General features: G+C 48.9%; 1 protein-coding gene across 1 annotated transcript in view; it reads left to right on the top strand.

Annotated features, from left to right (window-relative positions):
- LOC118938867 (transmembrane protein 178B) overlaps positions 1-13,559 on the top strand; it is a 153,173-nt gene that overhangs the window by 124,514 nt on the left and 15,100 nt on the right. Inside the window, exon 4 of the mRNA XM_036945438.1 lies at positions 9,196-9,333. Coding sequence (XP_036801333.1) covers positions 9,196-9,333 — 138 coding nt within the window. The remainder of the gene's footprint in view (positions 1-9,195; positions 9,334-13,559) is intronic.

Here is a 13,559-nt window from a genome sequence, read left to right as displayed (position 1 = left end):
ATGTCTGTCTGTTCCATTCATAGGGATGTTCACAGTGAGGTCATGTCTGTCTGTTCCAGTCATAGGAATGTTCACAGTGAGGTCATGTCTGTCTGTTCCATTCATAGGAATGTTCACAGTGAGGTCATGTCTGACTGTTCCAGTCATAGGAATGTTCACAGTGAGGTCATGTCTGTTCCATTCATAGGAATGGAACAGTGAGGTCATGTCTGTCTGTTCCATTCATAGGAATGTTCACAGTGAGGTCATGTCTGTCTGCATGATACTAATGAGGGCCCCTTGCTGGTCTTCTCTATGCTGCATGTTCGGCTGTAACCTGGACATCTCTGGAACAGCTGTAGAAGCCAATCTTATGAGGTGGCGTTGACTGGGAGGGCCTGTAACAGACAAGTGTTAAATTGCATTTTGTTCTAAAGAAAAGACAAAGCCCTTTGCTTATTCACTTCACAACAAAAAATTACTATGCTTGTTTGAGGAATTAGCCTACTAGTTGACTATACTAGTTGTATCTGCTTGGCTGGGGGAATTAGCCGACTAGTTTACTATGCTAGTTGTATCTGCTTGGCTGGAGAATTAGCCGACTAGTTGACTATGCTAGTTGTATCTGCTTGGCTGGGGAATTAGCCGACTAGTTGACTATGCTAGTTGTATCTGCTTGGCTGGGGAATTAGCCGACTAGTTGACTATGCTAGTTGTATCTGCTTGTTTGGGGAATTAGCCTACTAGTTTGCTGTGCTAGTTGTATCTGCTTGTTTGGGGAATTAGCCTACTAGTTTGCTGTGCTAGTTGTATCTGCTTGTTTGAGGAATTAGCCTACTAGTTGACTATACTAGTTGTATCTGCTTGGCTGGGGAATTAGCCGACTAGTTTACTATGCTAGTTGTATCTGCTTGGCTGGGGAATTAGCCGACTAGTTGACTCTACTAGTTGTATCTGCTTGGCTGGGGAATTAGCCGACTAGTTGACTATGCTAGTTGTATCTGCTTGGCTGGGGAATTAGCCAACTAGTTTATCAAGCCAGACTGAAGCAGTCTGTGTCCTCAGGGCAGTAACTCAGATCACTATCAGAGGTCTCATGATGGCGTTTCACTACAAAACCTCCGAGTTGTATTTAGGTAGGCTAACGTTAGCCTGCTACCTAAGTAGCTATTAGCTAGCTAGATCGCTAATGTCAGCTATTCCTAGTGTCCAAGCCAGAGGCGAGTTGTACTGAGGTAGGCTAACATTAGCCTGCTACCTAAGTAGCTATTAGCTAGCTAGATCGCTAATGTCAGCTATTCCTAGTGTCCAAGCCAGATGCGAGTTGTACTGAGGTAGGCTAACGTTAGCCTGCTACCTAAGTAGCTATTAGCTAGCTAGATCGCTAATGTCAGCTATTCCTAGTGATCGATAATGATGATCAAAGTATACGTGACCAGACACATAACCATCAGTCTGTGGTCTAACTACCCGTATACTTTTGTGGCAATTTCCTGTATTACCAAATGATAAGAGAGCAAACACCAGGTCAGAGTTATACTTAAACGTCACTTTCAATAATAATTCAGCTTTTGCAATAGTATTTGACTTTCAACAGTTCAGTATCTCTAATGAAAAGTTGAGAGTGGTCAACGTAATGGCAACTGATATCTTTTATAGCAAAGATCCACACCCCCCCTAGTCGACATGACAAACCACAGATAATAGTGGTGTCCCCTTCTGTGTCTCGCTTCTCTGTTGACCTCACCGGCGAGGTGATTGGCTGGAAGAGTTGATTGACAGCTTGGTGCTCCAACACTGCCCCTCGGGTGACCTCAAAGACCCTCTACGTCAACAGAAAACAGAAACAGGAAACTGATTCTCCAGTTGTTTTATTAAGTTTAATGTTTTGACTAGATGGTCTTCTTCAAAGAGGAAACTTTTTGTTTTTCACGGCTATTCTATCTGTACCTTGAACCTGTACAGTCGCTGTTGACCCCTTGTCCTCTGTCCCCGAGGGACAGATGTGCCCTCTACTGTCCACTGACTAGGAAACCCTCTGTTGACTTCTGTCCACTGACTAGGAAATAGTCAGTCCTCCCTCTGTTGACCCCTTGTCTCCTAGGGACAGATGTGCCCTCTACAATCCACTGACTAGGAAACCCTCTGTTGACCCCATGTCCCCCAGGGACAGATGTGCCCTCTTCTGTCCACTGACTAGGAAACCCTCTGTTGACCCCATGTCCCCCAGGGACAGATGTGCCCTCTACTGTCCACTGACTAGGAAACCGCCAGTCCTCCCTCTGTTCTATTACTCTGTCCTTTCAGTCCTCTCTCTCCGTCCCAATGCCCTGCTCCCTGTGGATCCTGCATGGCTGATCCTAGAGGGACAGCGTGGCGGCCAGCCTACTGCCAGCCTGTAAATCACCCATATGTCACTATACCCTGGGGATTACTGTCAGGCAGCAGGAGAACACCACACTACACAGCCACCAACCACAGGGCATATGTTGAAAGCTGTCTCTAAATAAATGGGGCATATGTCATCGTCTTATAATGTAGAGAGGGGAGAGGAGAGGAGAGGAGAGGAGAGGAGAGGAGGGGGAGGAGGAGAGGAGAGGAGGGGAGGGGAGAGGAGAGTCCATCCCAGCGACCACCACTGTCCATCCCTCCTGCTATCAGTAGTAATTAGATTTCTCCTCTCCGTGTTTTTTTTCCCCTGGTGGCGGTTGACATCCGATAATGAAATGAAGCTCTATTACCCCCCCAACGGGCCCATCGCCACGGCAGCAGCAGCCAACCGGCCCCCTGCTCCTTGACAAGACAAGACGAGGAGAGATTCTGATGGCAGCAGAGTCCGTATGTGATCGCATTCCAAAAGGCACCTTATACCCTATTCCCTACATAGTGCACTAAAAGTTACTTGTGACCAGAGCACTATGGGATCGTACATAGGGAATAGGGTGCCATTTGGGACATATCCTCAGTCAGCGATCCTCCCTTCCCCTTGACAAAAACCCCTCCTCTCTCTATCCCCCCAAATAAACAATATCCCTCGTCCCATCTGCCATCCCCCCCCCGCCACGAGCGCTTAGCACGCAACGCTGGTGTCTGTGACATCACGACATCGTGGTAGATCTCTGGCTTTGATGGTCTGGCCCGGGAGGGTAATAACCTGTAACCCCTCTGTTAGAGATCAAAGGAGGTGGTGGTCTGGGAGGGTATTAACCTGTACCCCCTCTGTTAGAGATCAAAGGAGGTGGTGGTCTGGGAGGGTATTAACCTGTACCCCCTCTGTTAGAGATCAAAGGAGGTGGTGGTCTGGGAGGGTATTAACCTGTACCCCCTCTGTTAGAGATCAAAGGAGGTGGTGGTCTGGGAGGGTAGTAACCTGTACCCCCTCTGTTAGAGATCAAAGGAGGTGGTGGTCTGGGAGGGTATTAACCTGTAACCCCTCTGTTAGAGATCAAAGGAGGTGGTGGTCTGGCCCGGGAGGGTAATAACCTGTACCCCCTCTGTTAGAGATCAAAGGAGGTGGTGGTCTGGCCCGGGAGGGTAATAACCTGGACCCCCTCTGTTAGAGATCAAAGGAGGTGGTGGCCCGGGAGGGTATTAATCTGGACCCCCTCTGTTAGAGATCAAAGGAGGTGGTCTGGGAGGGTATTAACCTGTACCCCCTCTGTTAGAGATGAAAGGGGCCGGCAGTGGCAGTTAGCTGATCTCTGGCTATGGCACACACACACACATACATACACACACACACACACACACACACAAAACATGTCTGCAATTAGCAGCAACACTCCTCTGTGTCAGAAGCAGGTCTGGTGAATCTGGGGGAAGCAGGAAGCAGCAGAAGGTGAATAATTGTGTACATGGATAATGTCTCTCCTGATGAGAGGATGATATCTGCACCTGCATCATTTACATACACACCTCAATCTCTCCCCACACCTCAATCTCTCCCCACATCTCAATCTCTCACCCCTCCTCAATCAATCAATCGCTCCTCAATCTCTCCCCCCCTCCTCAATCTCCCTCCCCTCCTCAATATCTCCCCACACCTCAATCTCTCTCCACACCTCAATCTCTCCCCCCTCCTCAATCTCTCCCCCCTCCTCAATCTCTCCCCCCTCCTCAATCTCTCCCCCCTCCTCAATCTCTCCCCCCTCCTCAATCTCCCCCCCCTCCTCAATCTCTCCCCCCACCTCAATCTCTCCCCCCTCCTCAGTCTCTCCCCCCTCCTCAATCTCTCCCCCCTTGTATGTGTCTATGATTGCTTCCAGACCTGTGATGAATAACTAGATGCAATTTTTTTAGTTAACAAGGCAAGTCAGTTAAGAACAAATTCTTATTTACAATGATGACCTACCCCAGCCAAATCTGAACAACGCTGGGCCAACTGTGCGCCACCCTATGGGACTCCCAATCACAGCCGGATGTGATACAGCCTAGAATCAAACCAGGGACTGTAGTGATGCCTCTTGCACTGAGATGCAGTGCCTTTAAACCACTGCTCCACTCGGGAGCCTTTAGACCACTGCTCCACTCGGGAGCCTTTAGACCACTGCCCCACTCGGGAGCCTTTAGACCACTGCCCCACTTGGGAGGCTTTAGACCACTGCCAGCCTCGGGAGCCTTTAAACCACTGCTCCACGCGGGAGCCTTTAGACCACCGCTCCACTCGGGAGCCTTTAGACCACTGCTCCACTTGGGAGCCTTTAGACCGCTGCTCCACTCGGGAGCCTTTAGACCGCTGCTCCACTCGGGAGCCTTTAAACCACCGCTCCACTCGGGAGCCTTTAGACAACCGCTCCACTCGGGAGCCTTTAGACAACCGCTCCACTCGGGAGCCTTTAGACCACTGCTCCACTCGGGAGCCTTTAGACCACTGCTCCACTCGGGAGCCTTTAGACCACTGCTCCACTCGGGAGCCTTTAGACCACTGCTCCACTCGGGAGCCTTTAGACCACCGCTCCACTCGGGAGCCTTTAGACCACCGCTCCACTCGGGGGCCTTTAGACCACTGCTCCACTCGGGAGCCTTTAGACCACTGCTCCACTCGGGAGCCTTTAGACCACTGCTCCACTCGGGAGCCTTTAGACCACTGCTCCACTCGGGAGCCTTTAGACCACTGCTCCACTCGGGAGCCTTTAGACCACTGCTCCACTCGGGAGCCTTTAGACCACTGCTCCACTCGGGAGCCTTTAGACCACTGCTCCACTCGGGAGCCTTTAGACCACTGCTCCACTCGGGAGCCTTTAGACCACTGCTCCACTCGGGAGCCTTTAGACCACTGCTCCACTCGGGAGCCTTTAGACCACTGCTCCACTCGGGAGCCTTTAGACCACTGCTCCACTCGGGAGCCTTTAGACCACTGCTCCACTCGGGAGCCTTTAGACCACTGCTCTACTCGGGAGCCTTTAGACCACTGCCCCACTTGGGAGGCTTTAGACCACTGCCAGCCTCGGGAGCCTTTAAACCAATACTCCACGCGGGAGCCTTTAGACAACCGCTCCACTCGGGAGCCTTTAGACCACTGCTCCACTCGGGAGCCTTTAAACCACTGCTCCACTCGGGAGCCTTTAGACAACCGCTCCACTCGGGAGCCTTTAGACAACCGCTCCACTCGGGAGCCTTTAGACAACCGCTCCACTCGGGAGCCTTTAGACCACTGCTCCACTCGGGAGCCTTTAGACCAGTGCTCCACTCGGGAGCCTTTAGACCACTGCTCCACTCGGGAGCCTTTAGACCACTGCTCCAATCGGGAGCCTTTAGACCACCGCTCCACTCGGGAGCCTTTAGACCACTGCTCCACTCAGGGGCCTTTAGACCACTGCTCCACTCGGGAGCCTTTAGACCACTGCTCCACTCGGGAGCCTTTAGACCACTGCTCCACTCGGGAGCCTTTAGACCACTGCTCCACTCGGGAGCCTTTAGACCACTGCTCCACTCGGGAGCCTTTAGACCACTGCTCCACTTGGGAGCCTTTAGACCACTGCTCCACTCGGGAGCCTTTAAACCACTGCTCCACTCGGGGGCCCAATGACATCTGGGTTCATCCTGTGAGGCTTGTTTTTGAAGTTTGAGATCCGTCCAGTTGAATTCGAACTACAAGCTGAGAAGAATCCTGATGAAATAGTATGATTATAGATCATATTAAATAGATCATATCTTACTCTCTTACGTCCAGATGCATTTTAGCTGCTGTCTCTCTCCATCTCTCTCCCTGCCCCACCTTCTCTCTCTCTCTTTCTCTCGCTCTCTATTTGTTCTGCTCTGGGGCAGTTAGGGCAGACATGGGACTGTTGATAGGTAGAGTATTTATGGGCCCTGTGGGACTGTGGGACAGATTACCTAGAGGGCGTTGGTGCTTGCCCGTCAAGGTTCTACGGGCCTCTCCCCACATCATTCTTCCTCAGCCCGTAAAAACATGCTCACGGACTGGCACACACCAGCAGCGGGAGCTCAAGGTGTTATCCTGAAATAGTATAGACAAACTAAGGTCATACGGTATAAGGAAGTGAGGTCATACGGTATAAGGAAGTGAAGTCATACGGTATTAGGAAGTGAGGTCATACGGTATAAGGAAGTGAGGTCATACGGTACTAGGAAGTGAGGTCATACAGTATTAGGAAGTGAGATCATACAGTATTAGGAAGTGAGGTCATACGGCATAAGGAAGTGAGATCATACGGTATTAGGAAGTGAGGTCATACGGTATTAGGAAGTGAGGTCATACGGTATTAGGAAGTGAGGTCATACGGTATTAGGAAGTGAGATCATACAGTATTAGGAAGTGAGGTCATAAGGTATAAGGAAGTGAGGTCATACGGTATTAGGAAGTGAGGTCATACGGTATTAGGAAGTGAGGTCATACGGTATTAGGAAGTGAGGTCATACGGTATTAGGAAGTGAGGTCATACGGTATAAGGAAGTGAGGTCATACGGTATTAGGAAGTGAGTTCATACGGTATTAGGAAGTGAGGTCATACGGTATTACGAAGTGAGGTCATACGGTATAAGGAAGTGAGGTCATACGGTATTAGGAAGTGAGGTCATACGGTATTAGGAAGTGAGGTCATACGGTATTAGGAAGTGAGGTCATACGGTATAAGGAAGTGAGGCCATACGGTCTTAGGAAGTGAGGTCATACGGTATTAGGAAGTAAGGTCATACGGTATTAGGAAGTGAGATCATACGGTATTAGGAAGTGAGGCCATACGGTATTAGGAAGTGAGGTCATACGGTATAAGGAAGTGAGTTCATACGGTATTAGGAAGTGAGGTCATACGGTATTTTGGAAGTGAGGTCATACGGTATTAGGAAGTGAGGTCATACGGTATTAGGAAGTGAGGTCATACGGTATTAGGAAGTGAGGTCATACGGTATTAGGAAGTGAGGTCATACGGTATAAGGAAGTGAGGTCATACGGTATTAGGAAGTGAGGTCATACGGTATAAGGACGTGAGATCATAATGTCAGGAGATCTGATACGAGCAACATTACAGATTTCTACATTTGTCTTCTGTAGACGCTACAGTTGATCTTCTATCTCTGCTGTGTCGTCAGTAGTCTGTTCACAGAGTCAGGGGTTAGGACTGTTACGTTGGGACACTTCCAATAGCTGAATCACAGGCTTCCTGACAGGGTCAGAGGTTAAGACAGTCCCAGTAGCTGAATGACAGGCTTCCTGACAGGGTCAGAGGTTAAGACAGTCCCAGTAGCTGAATGACTGGCGCCCTGACAGGGTCAGAGGTTAAAAACAGTTCCAGTAGCTGAATGACAGGCGTCCTGACAGGGTCAGAGGTCAAGACCGTTCCAGTAGCTATTTCTGTCTGAACGTTGCCTAACCCTTCTGTGTGTGTGTCTGAAAGTGGACTACAGTGTGTGTGTCTGAACGTGGACTACAGTGTGTGTGTGTGTCTGAATGTGGACTACAGTGTGTGTGTCTGAACGTGGACTACAGTGTGTGTGTGTGTCTGAACGTGGACTACAGTGTGTGTGTGTCAGAACGTGGACTACAGTGTGTGTGTGTCAGAACGTGGACTACAGTGTGTGTGTGTCTGAACGTGGACTACAGTGTGTGTGTGTGTCTGAGCGTGGACTACAGTGTGTGTGTGTGTCTGAACGTGGACTACAGTGTGTGTGTGTGTCTGAACGTGGACTACAGTGTGTGTGTCTGAACGTGGACTACAGTGTGTGTGTGTCTGAACGTGGACTACAGTGTGTGTGTGTCTGAACGTGGACTACAGTGTGTGTGTGTGTCAGAACGTGGACTACAGTGTGTGTGTGTGTCTGAACGTGGACTACAGTGTGTGTGTGTGTCAGAACGTGGACTACAGTGTGTGTGTGTCAGAACATGGACTACAGTGTGTGTGTGTCAGAACGTGGACTACAGTGTGTGTGTCAGAACGTGGACTACAGTGTGTGTCTGAACATGGACTACAGTGTGTGTGTGTCTGAACGTGGACTACAGTGTGTGTGTGTGTCTGAACGTGGACTACAGTGTGTGTGTGTCAGAACGTGGACTACAGTGTGTGTGTGTCTGAACGTGGACTACAGTGTGTGTGTGTCTGAACGTGGACTACAGTGTGTGTGTGTCTGAACGTGGACTACAGTGTGTGTGTCTGAACGTGGACTACAGTGTGTGTGTGTCAGAACGTGGACTACAGTGTGTGTGTCTGAACGTGGACTACAGTGTGTGTGTCAGAACGTGGACTACAGTTTGTGTGTCAGAACGTGGACTACAGTGTGTGTGTCAGAACGTGGACTACAGTGTGTGTCTGAACGTGGACTACAGTGTGTGTGTGTCAGAACGTGGACTACAGTGTGTGTGTGTGTCAGAACGTGGACTACAGTGTGTGTGTCAGAACGTGGACTACAGTGTGTGTCTGAACGTGGACTACAGTGTGTGTGTCAGAACGTGGACTACAGTGTGTGTGTGTGTCAGAACGTGGACTACAGTGTGTGTGTCTGAACGTGGACTACAGTGTGTGTGTGTCAGAACGTGGACTACAGTGTGTGTGTGTGTCAGAACATGGACTACAGTGTGTGTGTCAGAACGTGGACTACAGTGTGTGTCTGAACGTGGACTACAGTGTGTGTGTCAGAACGTGGACTACAGTGTGTGTGTCAGAACGTGGACTACAGTGTGTGTGTGTCAGAACGTGGACTACAGTGTGTGTGTTGTAACCATGCTAACCCTCCCCTCTTGTATCTCTCCTGTCTCTCCAGACCTGCGGCGGATGACGGCAGGCTTCATGGGCATGGCTGTAGCCATCATTCTGTTTGGCTGGACGATAGGTGTTCTGGGATGCTGCTGGGATAGAGGACTGATGCAGTACGTGGCAGGATTACTGTTCCTCATGGGAGGTAAGAGGACAGCACAGATTACTGTTCCTCATGGGAGGTAAGAGGACAACACAGATTACTGTTCCTCATGGGAGGTAAGAGGACAGCACAGATTACTGTTCCTCATGGGAGGTAAGAGGACAGCACAGATTACTGTTCCTCATGGGAGGTAAGAGGACAACACAGATTACTGTTCCTCATGGGAGGTAAGAGGACAAAACAGATTACTGTTCCTCATGGGAGGTAAGAGGACAAAACAGATACTGTTCCTCATGGGAGGTAAGAGGACAGCACAGATTACTGTTCCTCATGGGAGGTAAGCGGACAACACAGATTACTGTTCCTCATGGGAGGTAAGAGGACAACACATATAATGTTCCTCGTGGGAGGTAAGAGGAGAACACAGATACTGTTCCTCATGGGTGTTAAGAGGACAACATAGATTACGTTTCCTCATGGTTAGGTAAGAGGACAAAACAGATACTGTTCCTCGTGGGAGGTAAGAGGACAACACAGATTACTGTTCCTCATGGGAGGTAAGAGGACAACACAGATTACTGTTCCTCATGGGAGGTAAGAGGACAACACAGATTACTGTTCCTCATGGGAGGTAAGAGGACAACACAGATTACTGTTCCTCATGGGAGGTAAGAGGACAAAACAGATACTGTTGCTCATGGGAGGTAAGAGGACAGCACAGATTACTGTTCCTCATGGGAGGTAAGCGGACAACACAGATTACTGTTCCTCATGGGAGGTAAGAGGACAACACAGATAATGTTCCTCGTGGGAGGTAAGAGGAGAACACAGATACTGTTCCTCATGGGTGTTAAGAGGACAACATAGATTACGTTTCCTCATGGTTAGGTAAGAGGACAAAACAGATACTGTTCCTCATGGGAGGTAAGAGGACAAAACAGATACTGTTCCTCATGGGAGGTAAGAGGACAGCACAGATTACTGTTCCTCATGGGAGGTAAGCGGACAACACAGATTACTGTTCCTCATGGGAGGTAAGAGGACAACACAGATACTGTTCCTCATGGGAGGTAAGAGGACAACACAGATTACTGTTCCTCATGGGAGGTAAGAGGACAAAACAGATACTGTTCCTCATGGGAGGTAAGAGGACAGCACAGATTACTGTTCCTTATGGGAGGTAAGCGGACAACACAGATTACTGTTCCTCATGGGAGGTAAGAGGACAACACAGATAATGTTCCTCGTGGGAGGTAAGAGGAGAACACAGATACTGTTCCTCATGGGTGTTAAGAGGACAACATAGATTACGTTTCCTCATGGTTAGGTAAGAGGACAAAACAGATACTGTTCCTCATGGGAGGTAAGAGGACAAAACAGATACTGTTCCTCATGGGAGGTAAGAGGACAGCACAGATTACTGTTCATCATGGGAGGTAAGCGGACAACACAGATTACTGTTCCTCATGGGAGGTAAGAGGACAACACAGATACTGTTCCTCATGGGAGGTAAGAGGACAGCACAGATTACTGTTCCTCATGGGAGGTAAGAGGACAACACAGATAATGTTCCTCATGGGAGGTAAGAGGACAGCACAGATACTGTTCCTCATGGGAGGTAAGAGGACAGCACAGATACTGTTCCTCATGGGAGGTAAGAGGACAACATAGATTACTGTTCCTCATGGGAGGTAAGAGGACAGCACAGATACTGTTCCTCATGGGAGGTAAGAGGACAACACAGATTACTGTTCCTCATGGGAGGTAAGGAGGACAACACAGATTACTGTTCCTCATGGGAGGTAAGAGGACAAAACAGATACTGTTCCTCATGGGAGGTAAGAGGACAGCACAGATACTGTTCCTCATGGGAGGTAAGAGGACAACACAGTTTACTGTTCCTCATGGGAGGTAAGAGGACAACATAGATTACTGTTCCTCATGGGAGGTAAGAGGACAGCACAGATACTGTTCCTCATGGGAGGTAAGAGGACAGCACAGATACTGTTCCTCATGGGAGGTAAGAGGACAGCACAGATACTGTTCCTCATGGGAGGTAAAAGGACAACACAGATTACTGTTCCTCATGGGAGGTAAGAGGACAACATAGATTACTGTTCCTCATGGGAGGTAAGAGGACAGCACAGATACTGTTCCTCATGGGAGGTAAGAGGACAACACAGATTACTGTTCCTCATGGGAGGTAAGGAGGACAACACAGATACTGTATCTCATTCAAGTCATGGCTCCGGATTCACCAAACACTTCTTTAAGAAAAAGTACAAAGGATGCTTTTAAATGCAAAAAAAAAAAGTAACATATTCATAAGATAATTTGTATTGGGGGCCCTAAATCCTGGTGATCAGGTAAATCAATCTGGGGCGGCAGGTAGGCTAGTGGTTAGAGCGTTGGACTAGCAACCGAAAGTTTGCTACATCGAATCCTCGAGCTGACAAGGTAAAAAAAATCTGTCGTTTTGACTCTGAACAAGGCAGTTAACCCACTGTTACAAAATTCCTCACTGTTCAAATCACTAATGGTCCACACTCACTCACAGTCGTGGTGAAAGCCCGACAGCGCCTGTTCTTCCCCCTCAGGGGGTTGAAAAGGTTTGGCATGGGCCATCAAATTGTCAAAAAGTTCTACAGCTGAACCATTGAGAGCATATTGATTTGGTATGGTAATGTCACCGCCGTTAATGACTCCAGCCTCCCAAGCCATAGACTGTTCTCTCTGCTTCCGCACGGCAAGCGGTACCGGTGCATCAAGTCTGACACCAACCATCTCCTGAACAGCTCTATCCCCAAACCAAATCGCTAACGAAATGGCTAACTAAAATGGCTAACTAAATAGCTAACGAAATGGCTAACTAAATAGCTAACTAAATGGCTAACGAAATGGCTAACTAAATAGCTAACTAAATATCTGAGTTGACCCTTGTATTGTATTCTTATTTACACACATACACACCGACTCTAAACACACCGACACCTATACACTCCGACTCTATACACACCGACTCTATACATACTGACTCTATACACACCGACAGCGCCCTACACACTACACACAGGGGGGGTTACTTTGAACCGGAATAGCACCAGCTCAGGGGGGGTTACTGTGAACGGGTATAGCACCAGCCCAGGGGGGATACTGTGAACGGGAATAGCACCAGCTTAGGGGGGATACTATGAACGGGAATAGCACCAGCTCAGGGGGGGTTACTGTGAACGGGAATAGCACCAGCTCAGGGGGGGTTGCTATGAATGGGAATAGCACCAGCTCAGGGGGGGTTACTGTGAATGGGAATAGCATCAGCTCAGGGGGGGTTACTGTGAACGGGAATAGCATCAGCTCAGGGGGGGTTGAAGTGAATGGGAATAGCACCAGCTCAGGGGGGGTTGCTGTGAACGGGAATAGCACCAGCTCAGGGGGGGATACTGTGAACGGGAATAACACCAGCTCAGGGGGGGTTACTGTGAACGGGAATAGCACCAGCTCAGGGGGGGGTTACTGTGAACGGGAATAGCACCAGCTCAGGGAGGGTTACTGTGAAAGAGCATAGCATCAACAGCCACATTGAGGACTGATTGTGTGGTGTGGAGGTGCTGAGGGAACTCTCATTAGTAGTGCTGGTGACTCTGATTAACAGCCTGCCTTCTCTATGCCCCACACACACACACAGGGAGACAGTGGCGGTAACATCACACTAATAAAATATGTCATGCACGGCAGAAGGGGAGGGGGGGAGGAGAGAGAGGGGGGGGGCAGAGGGAGAGGAAGAGGGACAGAGAGAGAGGGGGGAGAGAGGGAGAGAGAGAGAGGAAAGCTTTGACTATGTACAGACTCAGTGAGCATAGCCTTGCTATTGAGAAAGGCCGCCGTAGGCAGACATGGCTCTCAAGAGAAGACAGGCTATGTGCTCACTGCCCACAAAATGAGGTGGAAACTGAGCTGCACTTCCTAACCTCCTGCCCAATGTATGACCATATTAGAGAGACATATTTCCCTCAGATTACACAGATCCACAAAGAATTCGAAAACAAATCCAAATTTGAAAAACTCCCATATCTACTGGGTGAAATTCCACAGTGTGCCATCACAGCAGCCAGATTTGTGACCTGTTGCCACAAGAAAAGGGCAACCAGTGAAGAACACACACCATTGTAAATACAACCCATATTTATGCTTATTTATTTTATCTTGTGTCCTTTAACCATTTGTACATTGTTAAAACACTGTATATATATATATATATATATATATAT

The sequence above is a fragment of the Oncorhynchus mykiss genome, chromosome 15 (assembly GCF_013265735.2).
Source record: "Oncorhynchus mykiss isolate Arlee chromosome 15, USDA_OmykA_1.1, whole genome shotgun sequence".
NCBI classification, from domain to species: Eukaryota; Metazoa; Chordata; class Actinopteri; order Salmoniformes; family Salmonidae; genus Oncorhynchus; species Oncorhynchus mykiss.
This window is presented reverse-complemented; position numbering and strand designations above follow the sequence as displayed.